The sequence below is a fragment of the Scophthalmus maximus genome, chromosome 18 (assembly GCF_022379125.1).
Source record: "Scophthalmus maximus strain ysfricsl-2021 chromosome 18, ASM2237912v1, whole genome shotgun sequence".
Taxonomy (NCBI): Eukaryota; Metazoa; Chordata; class Actinopteri; order Pleuronectiformes; family Scophthalmidae; genus Scophthalmus; species Scophthalmus maximus.
This window is the reverse complement of record NC_061532.1, coordinates 5,779,223-5,800,692: the sequence shown is the minus strand read 5'-3', so window position 1 is coordinate 5,800,692 and position 21,470 is coordinate 5,779,223. Positions and strand designations below refer to the sequence as shown.

The 21,470-nt window shown below is 44.4% G+C and overlaps 2 protein-coding genes and 1 long non-coding RNA gene across 8 annotated transcripts in view; 2 read left to right on the top strand and 1 right to left on the bottom strand.

The window, feature by feature from the left end:
- Positions 1 to 5,980, top strand: part of LOC118289843 (centrosomal protein of 128 kDa) — a 34,255-nt gene extending 28,275 nt beyond the window's left edge. For all 3 annotated transcript variants that reach the window (XM_035616941.2, XM_035616940.2, XM_035616942.2), the window contains 5 exons: positions 957 to 980; positions 2,416 to 2,493; positions 2,788 to 2,901; positions 4,428 to 4,524; positions 5,228 to 5,980. In XM_035616941.2, coding sequence (XP_035472834.2) covers positions 957 to 980; positions 2,416 to 2,493; positions 2,788 to 2,901; positions 4,428 to 4,524; positions 5,228 to 5,301 — 387 coding nt within the window. In that variant the 3' untranslated portion in view covers positions 5,302 to 5,980. The remainder of the gene's footprint in view (positions 1 to 956; positions 981 to 2,415; positions 2,494 to 2,787; positions 2,902 to 4,427; positions 4,525 to 5,227) is intronic.
- A 1,065-nt stretch (positions 5,981 to 7,045) lies between these two features.
- LOC124849591 lies at positions 7,046 to 17,783 on the top strand. The gene is made up of 3 exons (XR_007030090.1): positions 7,046 to 7,229; positions 12,863 to 13,052; positions 17,658 to 17,783. It is a non-coding gene; the product is annotated as an uncharacterized LOC124849591 (long non-coding RNA).
- The window catches only part of LOC118290297 (neurexin-3b), a 345,685-nt gene continuing 341,948 nt past the window's right edge, over positions 17,734 to 21,470 (bottom strand). For all 4 annotated transcript variants that reach the window (XM_047328638.1, XM_047328639.1, XM_035617875.2 and 1 more), the window contains one exon: positions 17,734 to 20,679. In XM_047328638.1, coding sequence (XP_047184594.1) covers positions 19,700 to 20,679 — 980 coding nt within the window. In that variant the 3' untranslated portion in view covers positions 17,734 to 19,699. The remainder of the gene's footprint in view (positions 20,680 to 21,470) is intronic.

Genomic DNA, 21,470 nt, shown 5'->3' with positions numbered 1-21,470 from the left:
GGACATCAGTCATCTGAGTTCTGCGATGCGGTGCTACAAACATTAGTACACAGTCCTGGGCCCCACAGACTCCCCGCAGCCCTGCTCGAACAAGTAGCTAATTGCTGCAGACAGGAGGCCTTGGAGTTTAAAAGCCACCAGAGGTCTCGTCTCTGTCTTTCAGAAGCGCGGCATCTACACTTGGCAGGCCACCAGCTCACCTAGTCTGGAGTGGACTGGCCCCGAGCGCCCTCACTGGCCCTGTACTCGACATTTAACTGCAAAACACATGCGCGGACACACTCAAATGTTGTTTCCAATTGTGTGCGAGTGTGTATGTGTTGGATTGCACGCTCCCACCTGCGGCTGCACATGGCACCTGCCACAGCTTGTGTGCAATTAATCAGCCCTCTTAGACACAGCCGAGCTTTTAATTATGAAGGATGAGGAGCGGGATGTAGAGGGAAGACAGATCATGGGGGATGTAGACGACTTAAAAAGGAAAAACTGTGGAGGAAAAGAAAGTGTCCTTGTTACAAACCGTCAACACGTTACAGAAAGAGGGGGAGAGGCAGCCGGTTGGGGAGGGGGGGCGCAGGTGTGCATTTGAGTGGCAGATAAGAGGCATAGCATCACTTATGCATCGTTAGAGGGAACATCAGTCAGGGGCTGGATGAGCAACGAGAGCAGTTTGTCTTTGTGTGTGCGCGGGTGTCAGTGTTTGTGATAAGAAACCTGTTGTGTGCCACAGACTCCCTAGCCCCCGCGTTTCCTCCCCTTGTTGCCCATTTGTTGGAACACGATTCCTCTCCCCTGTCACTTTTTCTCCCACACATAAACTGGGGGTTCTCTCTCTGCTAATCCACCATTTTGAGCAGGTATACCTGGACCCACTGTCTTCCACACAGTCTTTTTTCATCAGCTTTATTTTTTAAATGCATTCACAGTAATCTGACTGTGTTTTGTGTATTTTACAGGAGCGCGTTTTGGATGTAGAGACGGTAAGATTTGATGGCTTTGATCAAAGTAATGACTATAGTTCGAAGAAAAGACTGTAAGTATATTCCAGTTTGGAAAACTTGGATTTATGTAGAAATGTTTGACTTTCAGCCTGGTTCAATGAAGCTGTGTAGGCAGGTTGATCCAAGGCTGTTTGTTGAGCAGAAAACACAGGATAACACATGGCACAGAGCTTTGTTAATCATCATAAGTCTTGCTGACAGTTGAGAAAGGAACTGTGCTGATAATACAGTATTGACCTCACCATCATCCAAACAGTTAATGTCCACAACTAACATCCTTAATCAGCTGTTAGACATCAGCCCAAAAATTACTTAGCACTGCCGAAAAGGTTATATTGATCTGAGCGCTTTTTATTCTCTTGGTGGGGGGGCGGGAATAAATAAGTAAATAAAGCTGTCCAACACACACCGTCCATCCGTCACAATTATACGCTGCTCTTCACCACTGCAGTCTTTAATTAGCCCTTTGGGAGAAAACAGAGGAAATGGCTCCTACATTAAGTCAAATCATTTCTGCTTACCACGGCAACAAAGAGACAAGGCGCATCGACCCGTCCTCCACTCAGCCTGGGTGGCGGGATCATCCAGCCAGAATGTATGTATGTATTTCACTGTGCCATTCAGGTTAGCGATCGGCGCGACGCCTGGTAACAACCAGCGCCTTTTGATGCCTAAATGCTCCACCTGAATGGGAATGTGAAGGCTATTGAAACATACAGAGGAGGGATGAATGGAATTGAGCGTGGCTTGAGTAGTTACTTAATCAAACTTACTTAAACACTAAAGTTAAATTAGTGTAAATTAAAACCGGTACAATAACAACTGGTGAGTCAGAATCTTGTCCAAAGCACAAATGGGTCAAAAATTTATAGAAAAACTCCCCAACTCCCCTGCAGCATAATCCATGTTCCCACTTTTAATTCATACAGTTAAATCATCAAGAAAAGGCTAAATGTGCTATTAGGCTTCACTATAACATTATAGTATATAAACATAGTAAGCAGCAGGAAACTGAATCATGGTGAATCACATTTTTGTTTTAACCTTGAACTATATTATATGTTTAAGTTCAACTGCCCACTACAAAAATGTAATTAAGCAGCTAAAATTGAGTCTTTTCCTTGTTTGAGATACATCAATTTATGTATTTTCACTTAATTTCTAAATAAGTGCAAGCATATTTTTCTGCAGCGTTATACAAGAATGATTCCTAAATTAATTATTCTGATATCTTGAAGGTTTGTAGCACAAACGCACGTATAGATTTCTTAGATCAGTGCCTTTACAGTTAGTCGGGCTTGTAAATATTCTTGCGGATTTAAATGGCTGGAGTCACATGACTAAATATGAATATCAGACAAAGGAAGACCTAATGTGTCAATTAACAGATTTTGTGTGTGCGCGTCATTTCCAGAGCACGAGAGTCGCCCTGGACCACTTGGAGTCGATTCCTGAAAAACAATCTCTGATGGAGAATTTCAAAGATTTGGAGGTGGGTTCACTGGCAACTCCTACTATTCTTAATGCTTTTCATCAAATCCCTTCTCTTTCCCTCCAATGATCAACCTCAGGTGCAGGTTAACATGAAATTATTAAGAGACATCTAGTAAACACTTTAGAAAACCACAGAAGGACAGACTCAGAATGCATTATCTCATTCATCCAAACATCAAGGTTGAGCTTTATTATAACAGTATTTTTTAAGACTGAATTAGGTGCTTAGACTTGCTTAAGGACCTGTTTTGTGTCTGGGTTTGATGACACAGTCTCCATTTTGTTCCGTCAGGAGTCACAGCGACAGAAGGAGGTGGTAGAGCAGCGTTACACCAAATGCAAAGAGATCTTCTGGGACCTGCAGCACCAGCTGGACGACTCCAAACGTAGAATCCAAGAGTGCAGAGTACGACACAAACACACACGCATCCAATGAGCTTTATAATGCCTTCTCAAGAGCTGGCACTCCCAAACAACAACCCACACCTTTTTTCTATTTCAGTCGCTAATTGCGGCGCTTTGTTCGAACACCAGCCATTCGGATAAGGATAGCCTGGTGTTGAGAGCCATTTAGGAGTCTCGCTCGCCCACACCGGTGCCAGCGTATGCGCCGCACCTAATTTGCGACTTTGTATGAATAAACGGCAGATTTCAAGCGCCGCTAATGCATCATGGGTGGACAGAGAGGGACAGGCTCGAGCACAGCTGAACTATATCAGTCACTCTTAATGGCTACAGTCATCTCGTGTGCTGCGGAGCAGACAGGGGAGCCATCAAGACATCATCGCTGACAGCCAATTGCCATTAGCAGTATGCGGCGTCCCTGAAACAGCCACACACTCACTTTTTAAATAGTTTTAATCTGCCAGATTACCCTGCTGGTTCGCCAAATGACTCTTCTGTTGAGCGGTTAGTTGCGATCGCATTAGCCTAATAGCTGCTGCCCACCCGGGGGTTTGTTTAAGGGAAAAACAATGGCTTGCATATCTTTACAACACTTCCATCTTGATCAGAGCTAGCAATGCAAACAGACAAAGAGCCTATTCATATTAATATCGGTTCCCTGTTTGAAATACCAGTTTCAAAGCCCTATTCAAACAGGATTATTTTTCTCTTGGCTGACGCTCGAAATTACCAGACATCTGTAATGTTGACGATCGAAACAGAATAAAAGAAATCTGTCATTTGTCAAAATTCAAGAGATGACAGGGACCTGACAGGAGAATCCCAGGATATTCAGAGGTACCAGTTCAGTCTGTGGACACTTAAGCCTGAATGTTTACAAGCAAATTAATGTCTGTTATTTAAAAAAAGCAAAAAAGCTTTTATTATACACCGGTGCACACAGCTCAAAAATCATGCTTTTCGACCGAATATTATTCTGCGGAACACTTAGGGTGTCCAAACAAGCTTTTTTTGGATTAACCAGATTCACCCCACAACTCAGATTTTACGGTGCACTGAGTTAGATTTTGTGCAGCGTGTGTCCTCTGTAAAGTGCAGAACTGTAAAAACATCTCTGAAACACACAAATAGGAAATATAAAGTTTTGGAAATCAAGCCATGTAAATGGACGACATGGTCAGTCGTCTGTCACCAACTCACCAGTTATTGGATGGAGTGTTAATAGATTAGTAGAAGACATTTGATTCCCCCTGTCATAGACGTTTGTTCATTCTGTTTATTGAATTTTTCCATCATCACATCTTGACCTGAATGTCATCAGACCAGTCAATATGGCAGTAGCTACCACGTACGCTGGCACCATCCTCAGGCTAATGGCCCACTACTGGTAAAGCTCTAAAAAATAATCACGTTTCCTCTCACTTATCACATATTCAGCTAAAAAAAAAAAGCACACACATTGCAGCTTCACAGATCTGCCTGCGTGGCTGTTAACTTTAAGTATCGTCACTGCGTCTTGTGTTCCAGGAAGAGAAGCTGGACGCCACGTCCAGGAGCCTGAAGCTGGCTGCTCTTTCTTCCTCCATCAAAGGCCCCCGCACGTTCCTCGGCAGCTCGCTGACGTGTGAGTGTTTCTGTGTCGAGGCAGTAGAACCTGCGTTCTGACAGCTCATCTGTCGGATTGGTTTGATGGTGGTGGTCGTGTTTCTCTGCAATGCTAGAGAATTTGAATAATGTGGGGTTTTGTACTGCAGCATCACAAGTCTGGAAGTCTGGATCTTTTGGAAGATGCAGTAATGGTCATAAATTATCTTAAAAATAACCTTTTTTCATTTCGTACATCTTTTAGCGACAGGGTGTGTGGAGCCCACATTCTACCATCAGTGTAAAGCTAAAGTTGTGAAATACTGAGCATATGATATATTTCTTCTTGAAACTTCCCATTAATGCTTTGGAAGTGTGTCTGTCTGTGTTACTGCCGCAGACAAATCGGCTAAGCTGCTTACAGATATTTGGCAGAGTGTGAGGGCAGCGCACTTTCTGTGCCTTCGTGTCATTTTGACCTCCGAGAATTCTGGCATCCCACCTATTGGCTGTTTAACACCAGAGTTAAGACACAATGCAGTTATCACATGTATCCATGACTACTTTGGCAGTAACAGTTAGAGGTATAGTGCTAACCACCAGGGTACTAGGAACAGATTTATATAACAATGTAAAGGAACATTTTACAACCATTGTAGAGTGGGATGACAGACACACTGGGGATAAAACAGTTTTTCTTTCTTTTCTCCTGGCTCCCTTCCCACGTCGTCTCTTCGCTGCAGCTCCTCACAGACGCATGGCCAGCTCGGACTTGGATCACTCCGCAGTCAACGGCACCAAACCCCTCACGGATTAGCCCAACCTCAAGTGAACCTTTATCCGTATCTCCTCAAACCCAGACGCACGGTGCGCACCGCCGATCCTACCTGCCTGGTGCTCATCCAGAACTAAGAACAACTTGACGACACCAGGAGGCCTTGCACTCAACACTAATCCTCCTCCACTACCTCAACCAGGCAATCACTGAAGGAGCCCGGGAGCAGAGGGATAAGACTGAGATTTCACTCCAGAGTTCTAGAAATACTTTGAAGGAGGAGAAATGTTTTCGCACTGTAAAGGAGGATGTAGTGTCAAGTGTTTTTTTATGTATAAGAACCTGAATATCATTGTTGTATTTAAGGGATTCCTTCCAAAATAGTATGACTCATACATTTTAACTCAACAGCTGTTTTATATATTGTTTGCCTTATGACCAAACTGTACTCTGATTGTCATGCCAATGTGTTTGTGCTCAAAATGATTTTGTAAACTGACTCTACACAAACAAAACTGGTGCCTTTTGAACCATATGCATACTCGTCGGGTCTGTTGTAACACGTCTTTTAATGTATTGACCAATATTCTGTTTGTTTCATGCAGTATATATTTGTGCAACGAGGCAACATAAATGGATAGTCTATTTTTTATGAAATGCTAAATAAGTATATGCACTGAATAAATCCCCAAGCAGCTAAATGTCTGTTTTTATAAGCACACTTGATGTCCCCTTCATTTCAGATTGAAGTGTTTGAACTGCAGCCACTCCCACCGGTATATCTTTTGCTGAAATCCTACATCAGAGACAACAACCTTAAGCCACACAAGGGAGAAATGTCGTCTTTTAATTTGCTGCCTGACTTCAGTCGGGTAAACACGGTACCTGCTGTGTAAACATTTAACTTGTACATAATCTTGTTTTAGACAAATGCTTCGAGACTTTGTGAAGCTCTCCAGAAAGGTTACACAGTGTAAGAGTGACCAAACAAACATTACCGATCACGCACATATGGAGGCCAGAAACTGAAAAAGGTTACAGGACAAGTCCAAACATACAGCTGAATACATTATAATAACACTGAAGTAATTCAAGGGTAAAAGGACTTTAAAATATCATTATCAAAAACGTCTCCCCATCACCAGTTAATAAAATTAATTAAAATATCAAAAGATAAGTGCTATGCAAGATCTATTGCTACTTTCAGACCAACTCAATTATCACTTTCCCGTCCAGTGCACACATGCGCCAATATCTGCGTCGATGGGTGTGTCTGTCTAAAAATGTGTGTGTGTGTGTATGCTACTTTGAGGGCGCATCATAGAGCATATGCTGGATTACTTGGGTTGATTTTAAATCACTATTTTACAAACGTTTATTTATTAACATGTTTTGTTTTTTTAAAGTTCCCATACTACGTTGATTATGCCGCCGCAAAATATTTTCTTTATCAATTTTTCTGACAACTACTCTTTGTAATGATTAATAACTTTTTCTATGAAACGACAAGTATGGTTTTATGAACGTCCGAAGTCAATATGCAGAGTACTAATCAATAATATTCTTTTAAAAGAAAGGCCTGACACAACATTTACTGGAAAAAAAGGGGGGGGGGGGGGTGCATGAAATTGCACTGGTAAACACTTTTCTAACAAGAGATGTTGTCTCCTGTCCCAGCCTGACTGTCCAAAACTGGGGGAGGTTCGCCATCTCACAGGCCCCGGGCGGTGTCACAGCTAAAGGGAGGGGAAAGTGCAAGACAAACCAATAGTGGTGCAGTTGTATATAGCAATATAGGCCTTGGCGCAATGAGAGAGACCCGGGGGAGAGGTGACGATCCCCAGCGAGGCTGCACAGATCGGCGAGGGCGGCGACGGACCGAGGGAGGAGTTGTGGGATCAGCGGGGGTGAAGCGCGCCCCAGTTCACCCGAATATTCAGAGTTCGACTCAGACAGAACCGACATTTAAAGTACGTGACTTGTCTCCTGCTTCACTTGTTACTTCACATGGTGTAAAGGAGAGATCCTCAACAGGGCCACTATACTGTTTTTATCATCAGTGAATCTCTTCCTCGTTGACGGATCATATGTGCCTGTGCAGGCGCACATGTTCGCAGAGTTTGCCTTCCATATGGCCAATGCGCCAGACGACACGTCAAGCATTATAAGATGGATTTATTATTTATTCACATAAATCCAGTTTAGACCATGCTTGTGGCGGTCGCACCGTCTCTGCGCCGCCAGGAAGTTGGAGCTGCCTCCACGCGTCAGATCGTTAATGTAGGGTTTCTATATTTCACTTGCTCTTTAGATTCTATTCCCTCTTTGTTCAATGTCCGATTTCCGAGTACAATGGTAACCGCGGCATCGCTAGCCCACAATCGCCGGTGTGGTTAGCGCTTCCTTGGTAACAGTGAGCTCCGCCAATCAGAGACGTCTATGTTACAATTTAGGGTTGTGTAGTATTTTTCAATGACATCGCGAATACAATGTTTTCTCTTAAAACAAGGTTGATTTCAGACGGACTTGTAGCTTCTACATGTGCACATATCACCGTTTCACAACCTCGCAGTTTGTGGTGAGTCTACCTGGGATAGTTACAACATTAATGCTAATATTCAAGATGTCAATATGAATGGGGATTTTAACTTCCGGAACCATCACCTTTTGGCACCACACCGGCCCAATCACAAACGAGTAACTGATTTTGGGCGGGGTTTATACCAATGACGCAGTGAGAAGAGACTTTTGTAAACAACCAAGATGGCTGCCGCTGATGAACGAGCGTTTGACTAAAAGTATCCGCTATTTTTAAACATAATGTACACTGGCTGGTGTAGATTAATGAAGTCGGTTAGCTTCAGCTGAGTGGCTATAGCTGAAAAGGCTGGTGCTTCATATTTTTTTAAGAATTTAGTTAAACCAGTTACAGAAAGAATCTAAATCTAAACAATGGGGGGAAAACGTTTAATTTGTGAGAGAATTATTAGAGCCATCTGAACAAACACACAGTCTTTTTACCGTACATGCTTCTGCTCTATGGTTGATTACGCTCCAAAAAAGATTATACACCACTTCGTCATAATAATTTCAGTTTTACTCACTGCAATCATGCTTCTCACGGTGCCTTTAAATCTGTAAATAAACATGCTAAATTTTTCAAGCTAAACTTCTAAAAGGAAATATGCTTCATGCACCTTTGTTAAAGCTGCAGCTTATAGTGTGTGCCAGATGTACAACATCTCCCCTTAAAAAACGTATGTCTGTGTCTTTGTAGGCGGCCTGGAATATTCAAAGAGATGAGGGGAAAAAAATTAATTGACAGCTAGTTATTCTCCCTCCCTCATAAAAAAGAAGAAAATAAATCAAAGCTTATGCGAGTTTTGGCATTTTCGCACACACTTCAGTTGAGCACTCATCTTCTGAAGAAACGGCACTGCTATCTCTTTAACATCCTTTTCAGAAGAGAGAGTCTCTTCTATTTTTTTGAAGGAGAGGTTTTAGACTTAGTAAAAAGGCAGATAGTGTTGTCCAGGTGATTACCTGTCCAGGCCGACAAAATGTCTGTTTCATGAAGCAGCAGCCTCCAGAGGAAAGCAAAGCTCAACCAAGCTCAGAGCAAAAAATGAGGTGTGAAGCCTTCGCACAATCCCTGTTTCCCCAAGTACAAGGACTTGTGGAAGTCCAATGAATATATTGAACATCTGTCAGGGAAAATACTGCATTCCAACGCAGGCACTTTAGATTTTAAATGTATCCATTGACATGTTGTAGCTGGTTCAGACACTTTAGCATCAATGTAGGACGGATGGCCAGATCCCTACCAGAACAGAAAAAGTCTTCCAGATACCAGGAGAGTATAATAATAATACATTACATTTTTATGGTGCTTTTCAAGAACTCAAAGCACTTAAAATGGAGGATTGCGGATTGTTTTTGCTCCTATTTCACAGCTTGGAGCGGAGTGAGATTCAGCAATAATATTTGTTCTCATAAGGGATCAAACATGTGCTCACACTTATATTTGAAGTCATAAGCTGGCACAAAAATTTGTTCATCATAGTTTTCATATGTTCTCGTTTGTCTAAATAAATCACATTCGGCCGGCTCAGTCACTTACATGCATACACACACACACACACACACAAAGGGAGAACCCTAGTTGCCTAATGTTTTTCTTTATGCTGTATCTACGTCCCTAGGAAAATGTCTGCTTATCTAAGCTATATTAACTTGCAAAACACATGCAAACTCATAGATCAGCCCCTGCTGCTCCCAGCAGACTAGTTTCCCCATTTACATTCTGCCCCATCATTAGTCCAGCTTTACTCCACTTTGTCAGGTTGAGAGATGGTAATGAATAAATACAGAGCTCTCCACTGGTTCGTGTTTGTTATCCAGCAGAGGAAAATAAGAAAAAAAAGGGTACAGTTTGTAATCTGCATCTGCACAACAAGCACGAGAAAACCCAGCACACATCTGTTTGAGCACGTCAAAAACAAATTGTCGCACGACAAAGATATTTAAAAATGTGTCAGCAGTATTCAGATCGATACAGAAGGACTCGCAGGCGGATTCTCTCCCTGCGTGTGAGGAATCAGGCCATTCCAGGTGACAACATGTGGCAAAACATATTCAGATGCACAAATACATGTATTGTCACGTGACTATCCATTTCCTTGGTGTTTCCAAAGCTTTCGGCCACTTCTCATGGCCTTCTACAAGTGGATGGTGTTGACGTGGATGTTGAATTTTGGTCTGATAACAAGTGATCCCACTGTGCATTCAGATAGTATTTAGGCGCAATTTTGGAATTTTGGTACAGAGTGCCTGTACAATGTGCGTTGCTCACATCTTAAGAGCATCCTGTAGTGTGTGATATGCCATTATTTTCAAATCGTGTCGTGTATGTGCATGTTAGAGATTAGGGAGAAGAAGATCTGCGAAGATTCTCCTCTAGTGCATGACGCCAACCCAACGGTCACTCTGGCTGAGCTCCAGGTATCCCGTGTGGACATGAGAGAAACTTCCAGAAGAGCAAGCAGCACTGCAGCACTCCACTGATCTGGGCTTTTACGGCACAGTGGGATTCATTGGTCTGATGAAACCAGGATTTAACAGGATTGCCCCCAGTTGGAGACATGATGTCTGAAAGAAAACCAGGCAACTCAACTGGATATCAACTGATATCCTTTCTGAAAACCTGGTCCAGAGCGGTCAGGACCTCAAACTGGGCCGAAGCAGGAAGCACAGGCAAGAAAAAGGCTGAGCGCTCTCGAATGGCCCGACGCTGACGTGAACACAATCATCTCCGGCTGTCCACCTGACAGAGTTTGAGAGGATCTGCGGAGAAGAAAGGCAGACAGTCCCCAGCTCCTCATTCCGAAGCGCTGTCACAGTGGAGACACTTGAGGAACCTTTATGAAGTACTAAAAGCACCTGAGCGTGCACAGTCGGTCACACAATGTGCACACGCTCACGCAACACACCTAACCCCTTCTGCTGGAACACGGCGATTTTCAGAGTTAGGGCTCATTGAATATTAGCCCAGTAAAAACGTTCTATTAGTAAACACAGCAGCCCCTTAGTGCTGCCTGTGCCGTTCACAGCCAATCAAACAGTGATGGGGTGCTTGCCACCCCCGCTCGCCGCTGTTATAGCGCTGGTGTAAGCCTCTGCAGGCGTCGCCGAGGCCGATTCCCATTAGAACAAACCTATTTGGCTTGCATTACAAACCCATTCAATCAGGCAGCCGTGCTCTGCCTTTTCGTTTAAGCCCGCGGGCTGAGAGTGTATCCAGCTGCTGTTGTCCAATAAGTGAATGGGTTATTGCAGCTGAGTCTCCGTATCAGGCCCATTTTCTCCAGGGCTTAGACTGAAACACACACAAACACAAAATACATTTTTGTGCGATTATTGTGTAACAATTTGTATTTATAACCCCCGTCAAAATTACATGAAGTGCCGCACAGCGTTTTCTCATGGAATATGCAACAGTCGCAGGTGAGCAGGCGCGATCTTCCATGTTTGATGGCAGACAGGTGCGGGGAGCAGACAGTCGGCCTGCCAGCCTGCGCTGGCGGGACATGACCTCTCCTGGCACCGCGCGGCCCTTCACGCCCTTTATGCCGCACTCCAGTGTCATCATCACTTGCGAGGACCTGAGCTAAATCACACGGAGCAGCTTGACTCGGCCTCACGGCAGCCAGACGGCCACAGTCACAGCCTGCTCTCGAATTTGACCTGAGTGACGCGGCTGAAATGGTCACAGATTTCGGCGTCAATAGCTCTTCACTTATCGCTTCCCGCGTCGCATGGATATGTGATTATCCTGCAGAGGAGGAGATGGGTGCACTGACTCTCTCTCCCTCAGGCCTCTGGGCAGAGTCTGCTCTAAATATCTCCCCATAATTCTCTTGTGTACATTTCTAATTAGCTTCTTATGCTTCCATTTCATACTGCGCTGATTTTGAAACGGGGTTTGGATGAAATCTACCAAATAAATGAAATGAAAAGCGGCTCTGTGCAGCTGCTGCACTGTCTGTGACCTACTGCAGCAGAAATAAAACACGTGGTTAATCCAAGGCATGATTTGAAAATCTGTGTAAGAAGTGGTGGTAAGAAAAGAACTGTTGCGGAGACAAGTTTAACATCACAACAGTACTGTAGAGCCCAAAATGCCAAACTTCAATAAAACTAGGTCAGTAACTGATGGGGAGGTTAACGCTGGATGAAGATTTACATTATGTGTAGACATAAAATGTTTAGGTGAGGTAAAGGTGGTGTGGGATCAGGGGAGTCTGAGAGAATGGGAGGAAAGAGTCTCCTCCTGCACACACAGTCTATAAAACCTATGAGAACAGCAGCTCTCAGAGTGTAGCACTATAGCTGCACCTGCATTTACAAAAGGATTGGCAGTTAAGTTTAATACAGCATGTCACATCATTTCCAGAAGCGGTTTTGCGGCTCGCGATGCCGCAGTGACTCTGTGTTCAGATGTGCTGTTTGACGGGAGGGATATACAGATGGCAGCAGCCGATTCACACGTCTTCACTTGTCATTTGGAATTTTGTAAATCACGAGTCTGAACCACTGGTGCAACCGCATCCGAGCCGATTGTTTGCTATGACTGGCTGGCGAGAGGCAGAGGGGGCCTCGTGTGGAATTCAGCATTGAACTAGTGTGTGCGTGTGCGCGTGTGTGCGTGTGTGTGTGTGTGTGTGTGTGTGTGTGTGTGTGTGTTATTAGGAGGACAGTAACCTTTACAAGCAACACTGATATCTTGCTTCATATTTTTTTACAATCTTGAGGAAAATATCTCTTATTGGTGGAGTCTACTGTTGTTGTTGTTGTCGTCGTCGTTGTTGTCGTTTTTTGTTCAATCACCATCACGATCACAATCGAAGATGTGGTTTTATGAATTCAGACACAGTGCATGTGATTCCAGCTGCATACAGAATCCCCCCCTTTGGACAGCCTCAACAATTATCTACCACCACCACTTACGATCAAATCATATTTACTGCTGGTTTTGCCGCAGTCACCTTCACAGCAGTTAAAACAGTTTGAAGTATACTTTCTGGGGGGTTTTTTATCTTCCCAGTTCCCATCTCGCCCGCCTCACTTTCCATCTGGTCCAAACGGGTGGGGCCGGGCTGGGCTGGGGGCCGGCCTGTGGAGGTGCGTTGGGGGCCTCGGGGAATGGAGCCGCCGCTGAGATGCTCATTGCTTCATTGGGATTCTCACTGGATCCAATCACACTGTCAAGCTTGGATGGGAGGCCTGTCTCCTCAGTAAGTGGATACAGCAAACACACACACACACACACACACACACACACACACACACAGAGTTTTGAACATCACTTACGCACACACAGACGGAGACAGACACGTACAGTGCCCACGTACTCGTGCACCTCGCTCTGCCTCCCTGACGCTCTCGACTGCAGAGCAACAGTGAAGCTGTGTTCGTGGCTTGCAGCTCAGGCTCACTCCTGTATCATGCAGCCCAGTCTTATCTACTGAGGGGAAACAAACCTATACCTCCCTTTCTGTTTTTGTTCCACTAGAGTGAAAACCCCTTTGACAGATACGGTAGCATCACGCTGTAGTGTGCCAGTAAACACCATTAAAAACATCCAGTGGATTCCCTTTGCTAAATTGCTCACAATTCCAGTAGATTGTGTTGCTTACACTGCCCGACCTGGTCCCTAGGTGGCACTGTGTCCACTGGGCCAGAGAGGGGCCCCGCTGTTTATCATGCGGCTGTGACGGCCCCTGTAAAAAAGCTTTTGCCAGTGCAACCGGAGATTTAGAAGCCAGATTAGCACATTCATATTTTGGCAGTTAATTAGGGGCTGAGGAGCTAAGTGAAAGCTCTGGCTGCCGAGTGATGGAGCGGAAGAATGAGAGGAGGTGTGCCCTCTTCACACGAAGACACAAAGTGAATTAAGTGCACACACAGAAACACACACACATACACATATATATATGTGTATATATATATATATGTATATATATATATATATATATACATATATGTGTGTATATATATATATGTATATATATATGTATATATATATATATATATGTATATATATATATATGTGTGTGTGTATATATATATATGTATATGTATATATGTATATATATATATATATATATATATGTATGTATATATATATATATATGTATATATATACACACACACTTGACTGGTCTGCTATTAGTGTGTCACTGTGTACACCCACTGAGGAGACTGTGACACCATTAAGTGCTTTCCTCCGTGAACTTTGATGTGGCTTAAGCATGCCCAATGCATGCACGCACGCACAGGCACGCATACGCACGCACGCACGCACACGCCCTTGATAATACTGGAGGTAAGGTCAGCGGGCTCATATTTTACCTGTCAGGTCTCATCCCCATCGCCATCATCACAGCTGCTTTGCGCGGGGTCAGTGGAGGATGCAGCATCTCCCCTGAATCTTTACTGGGGGAAAACGCCGCACGTGTATAATCTCTACAAGGAGCCACAACATGCTACAGCTGCAGACGTCAGTGACGCTCAGGGTGTTTCACAGCATCCTGCCTCAGTGCAGGACGCCGCAAAAAACAGATTTCATTTGTGTTCAGCAACAGAGCTGATGCATTGCTCTGATAAAGACGCTTTTTATTTGAAAGTTAAAAAAAAAAACAGTCCATAAAACGTTTAAGTGGAATTAACCACTTCATTAGCTGAAGTCAAAATTTGATGGCAGGTCAACTGTCAGCCTTCAAATGCAGTCCGGGGAGCCGGGCCGCTCCCTCGTCGACGTTTCAGAGAGCATGTAACGGGGCGAAGGCAGCAGCTAATGCAGTCCAACGCACACAGAAATCCATTTGGTGAAGCCATTAGCCAATGTAAATTGTTTTTTCTCTGTCAATTAAGATGTGAATTATCCGGCCGACATCCGCGAGATTGATGTAATCTAGTTCTGCTAATTTGACTAAAAGGAAAAGTAGTTGCCACGCATAAAAAATCAAATCAATAAACTTTGTCAGCCGACAACCGTGTAGGCAAATGGGCTGTGAATATCAAATGGATACGTTTCCTCCGCTGGCACCCTGCTGCTGCTGTAAATTTGAAAGTGACTAATGGCTGTGGTAACAGAAATACCTCAGTGTTTCAGGGTTTGTGCCAAGAAGCTTTTTCTTTTTACTGCATTCACTAAGCTCCTATTCGGAGACATGAATTCATTTAGATTATTGTATTAATTGCAAACACACACATATATATGTGCTTTTCAGAGAGACATTTGGCCACACAATAATGCTTCTGATTTATTCTTTCTCTTTCTGTGCTGCTTTATGGAGGCAATTACGTTCCGTGGTGCTCGTTGTTTCGTTCCTGTCCTCCTGATGTGATTATCTTGCTAAGTGCCTCATAGAATTTTCCTTTTATTCAAATCTCTGCCCTGTGCACCGTGGAAAGGGCCGTTTACTTTTCTTCCAGGATGTCATAAAAACACACAGACGACAGTTTTATTTCTGGATTTGGAGGGGTTTTAAGTTTTGCTGTCGAACCAGCAAGTTCACAATTAGACTGTGGTTCATATTCACATTGTGAGTTGAAGCTAAGTGTCTCTGTCAGATGCTCCTGATGCTACATCAGCGATGACAGTCGAGACACGAAGGTTGGGAGAAGTCCCAACCTGGAGCTCAGCACGCGCCGAAGCTGGAGGCTCGGTTTTACGAAGACCAAATAAATGATGCGTGATTTCAAAAAAGAGCTGTCAGTTCAGAATGGAACTGATCAGACTGCAAGCAGACAGCAAACAGCTTCACGTTCCTCCAGCTCGAAAAATCACCTCGAACGGAGAGGATGTCACACGGCCAAGGGCTGCAGCTTGACAAAACAAAGGAAATTCTGAAAACCTTTATCAATTTGACCACACATGCATCTTCTTCTATTGGGGTGTATTGTGCGTATTTGCAGCACGTTTGGTTGCATTGTGTGAATTAATGGAGATATTAAGTTTCATTGCGTTGACCTCTCGCTCGTCTCCCGTAATCCTGCCACTTAAACGCTGCAGGTAAGTATTTGGAAAGCTCATTAACTTTACTTTAATATTTGTTCCTAGCTGTTAGCGTAGTTAAAACTACGAATGATATTCCACTCATTCTTTGTGTTGGTGTGAAGGTGAACATCCGAAAAAACCTGGACGAATAAAACCAAAATTTAAATTATCTTTGTACCACTAAATAATAATATTTTTTTGTTGGTGACTGTTCCAACTGTTTTTTACTCTTGGAGGAAAAAAGGCGAGGCAAACTCCGACAAACCGGAGATAGATATTCATTCCTATATGGACTGATGATAAAGTACATTTCGTAAATTTTAACATGGCAGAATATATCTGTCATCTGCCACCTGTTTCTTATTATTGTGTAGGTTCTATGACAATGTTTTGGGCACATAAAAGCTTTAAAATGAACGTTGGTAACCTTTGTATCTGTTACGCAGCTTGCCACTGTTTGGCCACTGTGAGGCAGCAGAAACAAACTGTGAATACAAGCACCGACCACTATGGCACAGGAGGTAGAAAGGTCGGTCCACTAGCTAAGGGTCGATGGTTTGATCCCCCGCCTCCTCCGGTCCAAGCTGCGATGTGTCTTTGGGCAATACACGTAACCTCAAATTGCCCCTTGTGGTATGAATGATCTGTCATAGAAGAGGCGGCGTATGAATGTGTGTGAATGAGTTACTCTACTTACTGTAGAGCTCTTTGCGAGGTTGATAAGACAAGTACAGTGCTGTATGAACACGGTCCATTTACTGCAACGCTATCAACTTGAACTTGAAAAGCGGAGCAGCTAAATGCACTACACTCGCCAGCTGGTTGCCAGGCCTGTCTGCTGTCGGCTGACGAACCAGACGTGAGCGCACAACTCACAGAAAGAGCAGAAAGACTCACCGCCCCGCTGAGGGAGCCCTTCAACACACGAGTAGTGATGTGAAACCATTGTTCAGATTAAAAACAAATATGTTATCAACCCCCTTTTTGCTCAATTTCACTGGCTGCGTGTTGACGGCTCGCTGCCATTGGAAAGGCACAGTGGCAGTAAGATGAAGCGTGGAGTGTAATTTCTTCCCAAAATGAACGTTGTTTTCTCTCACATTAACTTTTTTCATGGTTGACAGATGTGGAACAAATTTTTTTCTTTGGGAGGAGAAAGAAAACCAAAGGAATCTCGAAAATGTGGGTCTGACTCAGAGTGTTAAAAAAACCAGTCCCCGAGCGGAACGAATCCCTGCTGGCCCGCGCACAGCCGCCGCCTGTGGCAGGATGAATGAATGAGTTAATATGTAGTCATTGTGCGCGCTGGATAGACTCACACACGCTGCTCTGATATCCTACATCAATGGGCTATTGCAAGTTAATGACCAGCTCGGTGAAGGCCCATTTGCACGAAATATGGACGGAGTAAAAATGAGCCCGGAAAGCAGGTGCTGCTGCCACTGAGCAGCTCATAACCCACACATATATTGGAGGAGGACCTCATTTAACTGTGCCCCCTCACAAAGACCCGACTCTTAAGAAACCCAAAGCCAATACCACTGCTCCGGTGAAGCGTCTGGACCCCTCCTCCCTCCCCCAATAACCGCTTTCTCCCCTCGTCTCTTTTTTCTCTTGCTGCATCAGTGAGCAGTGTATGAATTAGCATAATCATCTATAGTTAAATGATAGCGTTGAGCCACTCCGCTCCGGACTTCGTTTGAATAGAAATGATGCCACTTCTCGGTATGAAAGGAAATCACTGGAGTGATAGCAAATGGATGAAAAATTGTGGTTCTCGGTGAGCAGCCTTGTGTGTAGATGGTATCTACCTCTATCTCTCTCCATCTCCCCGCAGCTTCTCCTCCTGCTCTCACAGCCACAACCACAACGTGAGATGAGAGACAGCCACCCGCAGTCCGACACCCAAAAGGTTTGGGAACAACATTTTTTTTTATTTCGGGGAATTTGTTTTGGAGTCAAAGGAGCATAAGACAGTAATAATCACCTGGTCCAAAAAGTCAAGTACCAAACACAAAAAATTGAAGTGAACACTGACTGACTTTTGCATGAAGATGAATGACAACAAATAACCTCAGCAGTTAATAATGAAATTTGAAGGAAAAAAAACAAACGAAAAAACATATCGCTGGAGGATAACGCCATAAAAATGAGACATTCAATTAAGCTACATAATAACAGAAAATAAATAAAATGCAAAAAAGACAAGTTGCGCTGACGAGAACATTGACATAGTTTTTAAAGAAACAAAAAAACACCCGTTAAGTCAGTAAGGTGCTAGCCATAGATCTCCACATCCATCACAATCCGTCTTTATGTTCTTGTTCTGATTTCTTTTTAAATTTCCAATAAGAAAATAAATAACATGATGAAAGTAACTGCAGAATAAGGAGGAGTCCCTAACACAAGATCGGAGGGAGGTGTTGTCCATTTGACCCGACAGCCTCCGGCGGTCAGATATCCATGCGACTGAAGAGAAACACCGTCCAGAGAGACTAGACTTCTAATCTAACAACATCTGCTCCCGACTAAACAAGTGCTCATGTGCACGTCATTTTTTTCCATCTCCTGTTACTGTTCCTGGCAAAAGAATTTAAAAATATGTCTCTCACGTTGCTACAGCTGAACAAAAAAAGTCTAATCAGATGGTCTGCCTGTACAAGAAGAGGGCTTTGAAAAGGAAGTGAACAGAATCTTGAATTCTCTGTACAATATTGACCTGCAAAGCACAACGGCTATGATGTAGTAAAATATGTAAACGTGTTTGCTGCTTTTGACAACAGATAGAATCACGCTTTGTTCACACTGGAGTAAGTCGTTTGTCTGGATGTTTTTTTCTTTTGTAAGATTGCAAATTATATCTCCGCCAGACAAATTATGATAACGCCTTTTGCCACAGCATATCAGGGATATTGCAAAGAAAAGTGGACAAAAACAAAAACAAGAGCAAACAAAGGGAAACGCTATCAGAGATTTAAAAATTCAGAGACGTAACAACGTGTCGTGCAATTTGCCTGGTGGTTCCACTGTTGCACGCTCGAACACCATCTAGAATTCGGATGCCATGCGCGGCGCTCCAATGCTTAGCTGAGACGTGAGGGAGGGAGAGGAAAATATTGAGATACATTACTGTAGCACATCCTGCTGAGCAGTCACTGAGCACGGCCTTACTCAACCCTGACTGGACATCCTTCAAAAAAAAAAGGACCTAAATTCAATAACTAAATAAATCACAAAATGAATACATAAAAAGCCAACCCCCCCCAAAAAAATAAAAATAAAAAGACAGCTTTAAGTGTACATATACTTTACCTCTTGTCGCATCCATGAAAGCTACATTTAACGAAACCGTTTGCGATGTGAAATCATGTTTTGACTTCCAACTGTTTCCCGACAATCATTGTTTCTTGAGGTCCCTCACGTACACAGATGCCAGCACCACGTCACATACACCTCACATGCATGCTCAGAATGGCTGAAATGACAGTGATCGTATTTTACAGGGTTACAACGGACAAGGTCATTGGATCTCCGAGGATCGCACACCTCTTGACAGTCACTTGGGGTCGTGTGGATGTTGAGAGTGATAGTTATTCACACTGCAACATGTCACCAGCAGGGACTCCTCTTTAAAAAGGATCGTGTTGAATCCCGGTGAAGTTGTACTGCATTGTCTCTCCATAATGCTTACAATAGTAAGTGTGCTTCCATAAGCCAAAGGTCTTTTGTCAGTGTTTCAGTCTCAGGACTCGGCGAGTCGTGAGTTCTCAGGAGATTTGATCCTTTTTAAATCACAGTTGCCAATATGGTACTGTCAAAATGTTTATAACTTTGTTCCAAACAGTTTGTATTTTTATGTGTTGGGAAATGACTTGACTTCTATACATAATATTCCTTGTCCTTGTCTTTCGGTCTCTTGCCACTGGCGCTGCCTTTGGCACTGCCGCTGGGTGCTTTATCCTTCACCACGGCGCCGTTGGTTTGCGCCGAGTTGCTGATGTAGTTGCGCGTCTCGTCCACCTGGTAGGAACCCTCGTCCCTGTTCCTGTACTTGTACATGGCATAGAGCAGGATGAGGATGCAGAGGGCAGCGGCTGAGACAATGCCCACCACCATGCCCGTGGTGCTGCTGGATTCTCGTATCACCTCCGAGGCCCCCGGGGGAACCCGCCGCACCACGCCGGGCACCGTGGGCAAGGCTGCGGGCACTGTGCGCAGCATGGGCGAGGTGATGAAGGGACCCCGGGGCTTGGTGCCGTCCCCATCGAAGGATGTGGGCAGCGGCAGCAGGACTATGTCCGGCTGTGGGGGCTTTACCTCACGATTGTTCATTTTCCCAGCGGGCAGCTTGGGTGGCGTGTCCGAGGGGACCGCCGCCGGTGGTGTGCCCCGGAGGTCGGGTAGAGGCGAGGTGGGTGTAGTCCTACCTGCCTCAGAGGCTTTGCTAGGCCTCAAGTCCTTGGCCTCCCACTTGGGCGCGAGGGCTTTGTAGCCACCTTCATAGGTCGATGTGGTCAAGATCTTATCTGTTACCAGGGAGAAGGTGGTGTAAAAATCTTCATCGTCAGTCGGGGGCAGGCTAGAGTCGAAAGCTTCGCCAGAGCCAAACCCCGAAATCACCATTCCATCATCATCATCATCATCATCACCATCATCACCACCATCACAATCATCGCTGCCTCGGTCCGACAAGCAAGGTACCCCCGCCTCAGTGGCCATGGCCAAGGATTCTTTGGTGGTCTCAATAATGGTGAAGACGGGGCGGAGGGTTGGGGGGAGGGGGATGAAGGGAGAACGAGTTGATACAGAAGGGATGTCTATGGGGTCCTCGACTAGCACGGGGATGACTAGCTCCCCTCCTGGAAAGCGAAACAGAGAGAGGAAACACAGAGTCAGGGGGCAGAAAGGCATGTGGTCGGCAAATCAAGAAGCAGACACCGAAAGAAACCGGTAACCAAAGAACGTAAAAAGCAAAGCTCAACAAAGGGAGGAAAGGAACTGAAGATAAACAAAGGAAGAAAATGAAAGAACAGAAAAACATTGTACCAGTGCAAAAACAATGGAACTCAGAACCAAACAAGACCCAAACTGAAAGAAAACAACAGCCATAAATAAAGTATACATTGCATCAAAAGGCTTTGAGGGATGCACGGGGGTGAGCCGCAATAACCTGACTCCTCACACATATCCTGGACCTGCTCAGATGGCAGAGCTGCATGTACACTGCACTGGGGATTATATGTTCTAGAAGAAGCGGGAACTACTGTGTGTGTCACGGGGCCCTACTGTGTGTTTAGTTCTGTCTGATAGCGCTTCACGTTCCTCCACATAAACTCTTTGAGGCTTTTAAGAGGCTTGTTTCACGTTTGTCTTCAAGTGCAAATCCTTCTCAGTCCATTCAAACACCGTGAGCACCGGAGGAGGCCGCTCCGTGGATAAATGGAGGCCGAGGCTATTAGCATGTGTTTTGGATTCAAGTGCAAGCCAGTGGGCCTGAGAGGAAGTTAACTAAGTCTGAAATGAGAAAGTGTGTGTAAGGTGTTCCGTAGAGCTGCTCAGAGAGGCGGTTTCGGCTTTTGCTTTGTTTAACCCTGCTGACCTACATCAGCGAAACAGACAGTAACAGCTCCTGCATCATGAATCTGAAAAA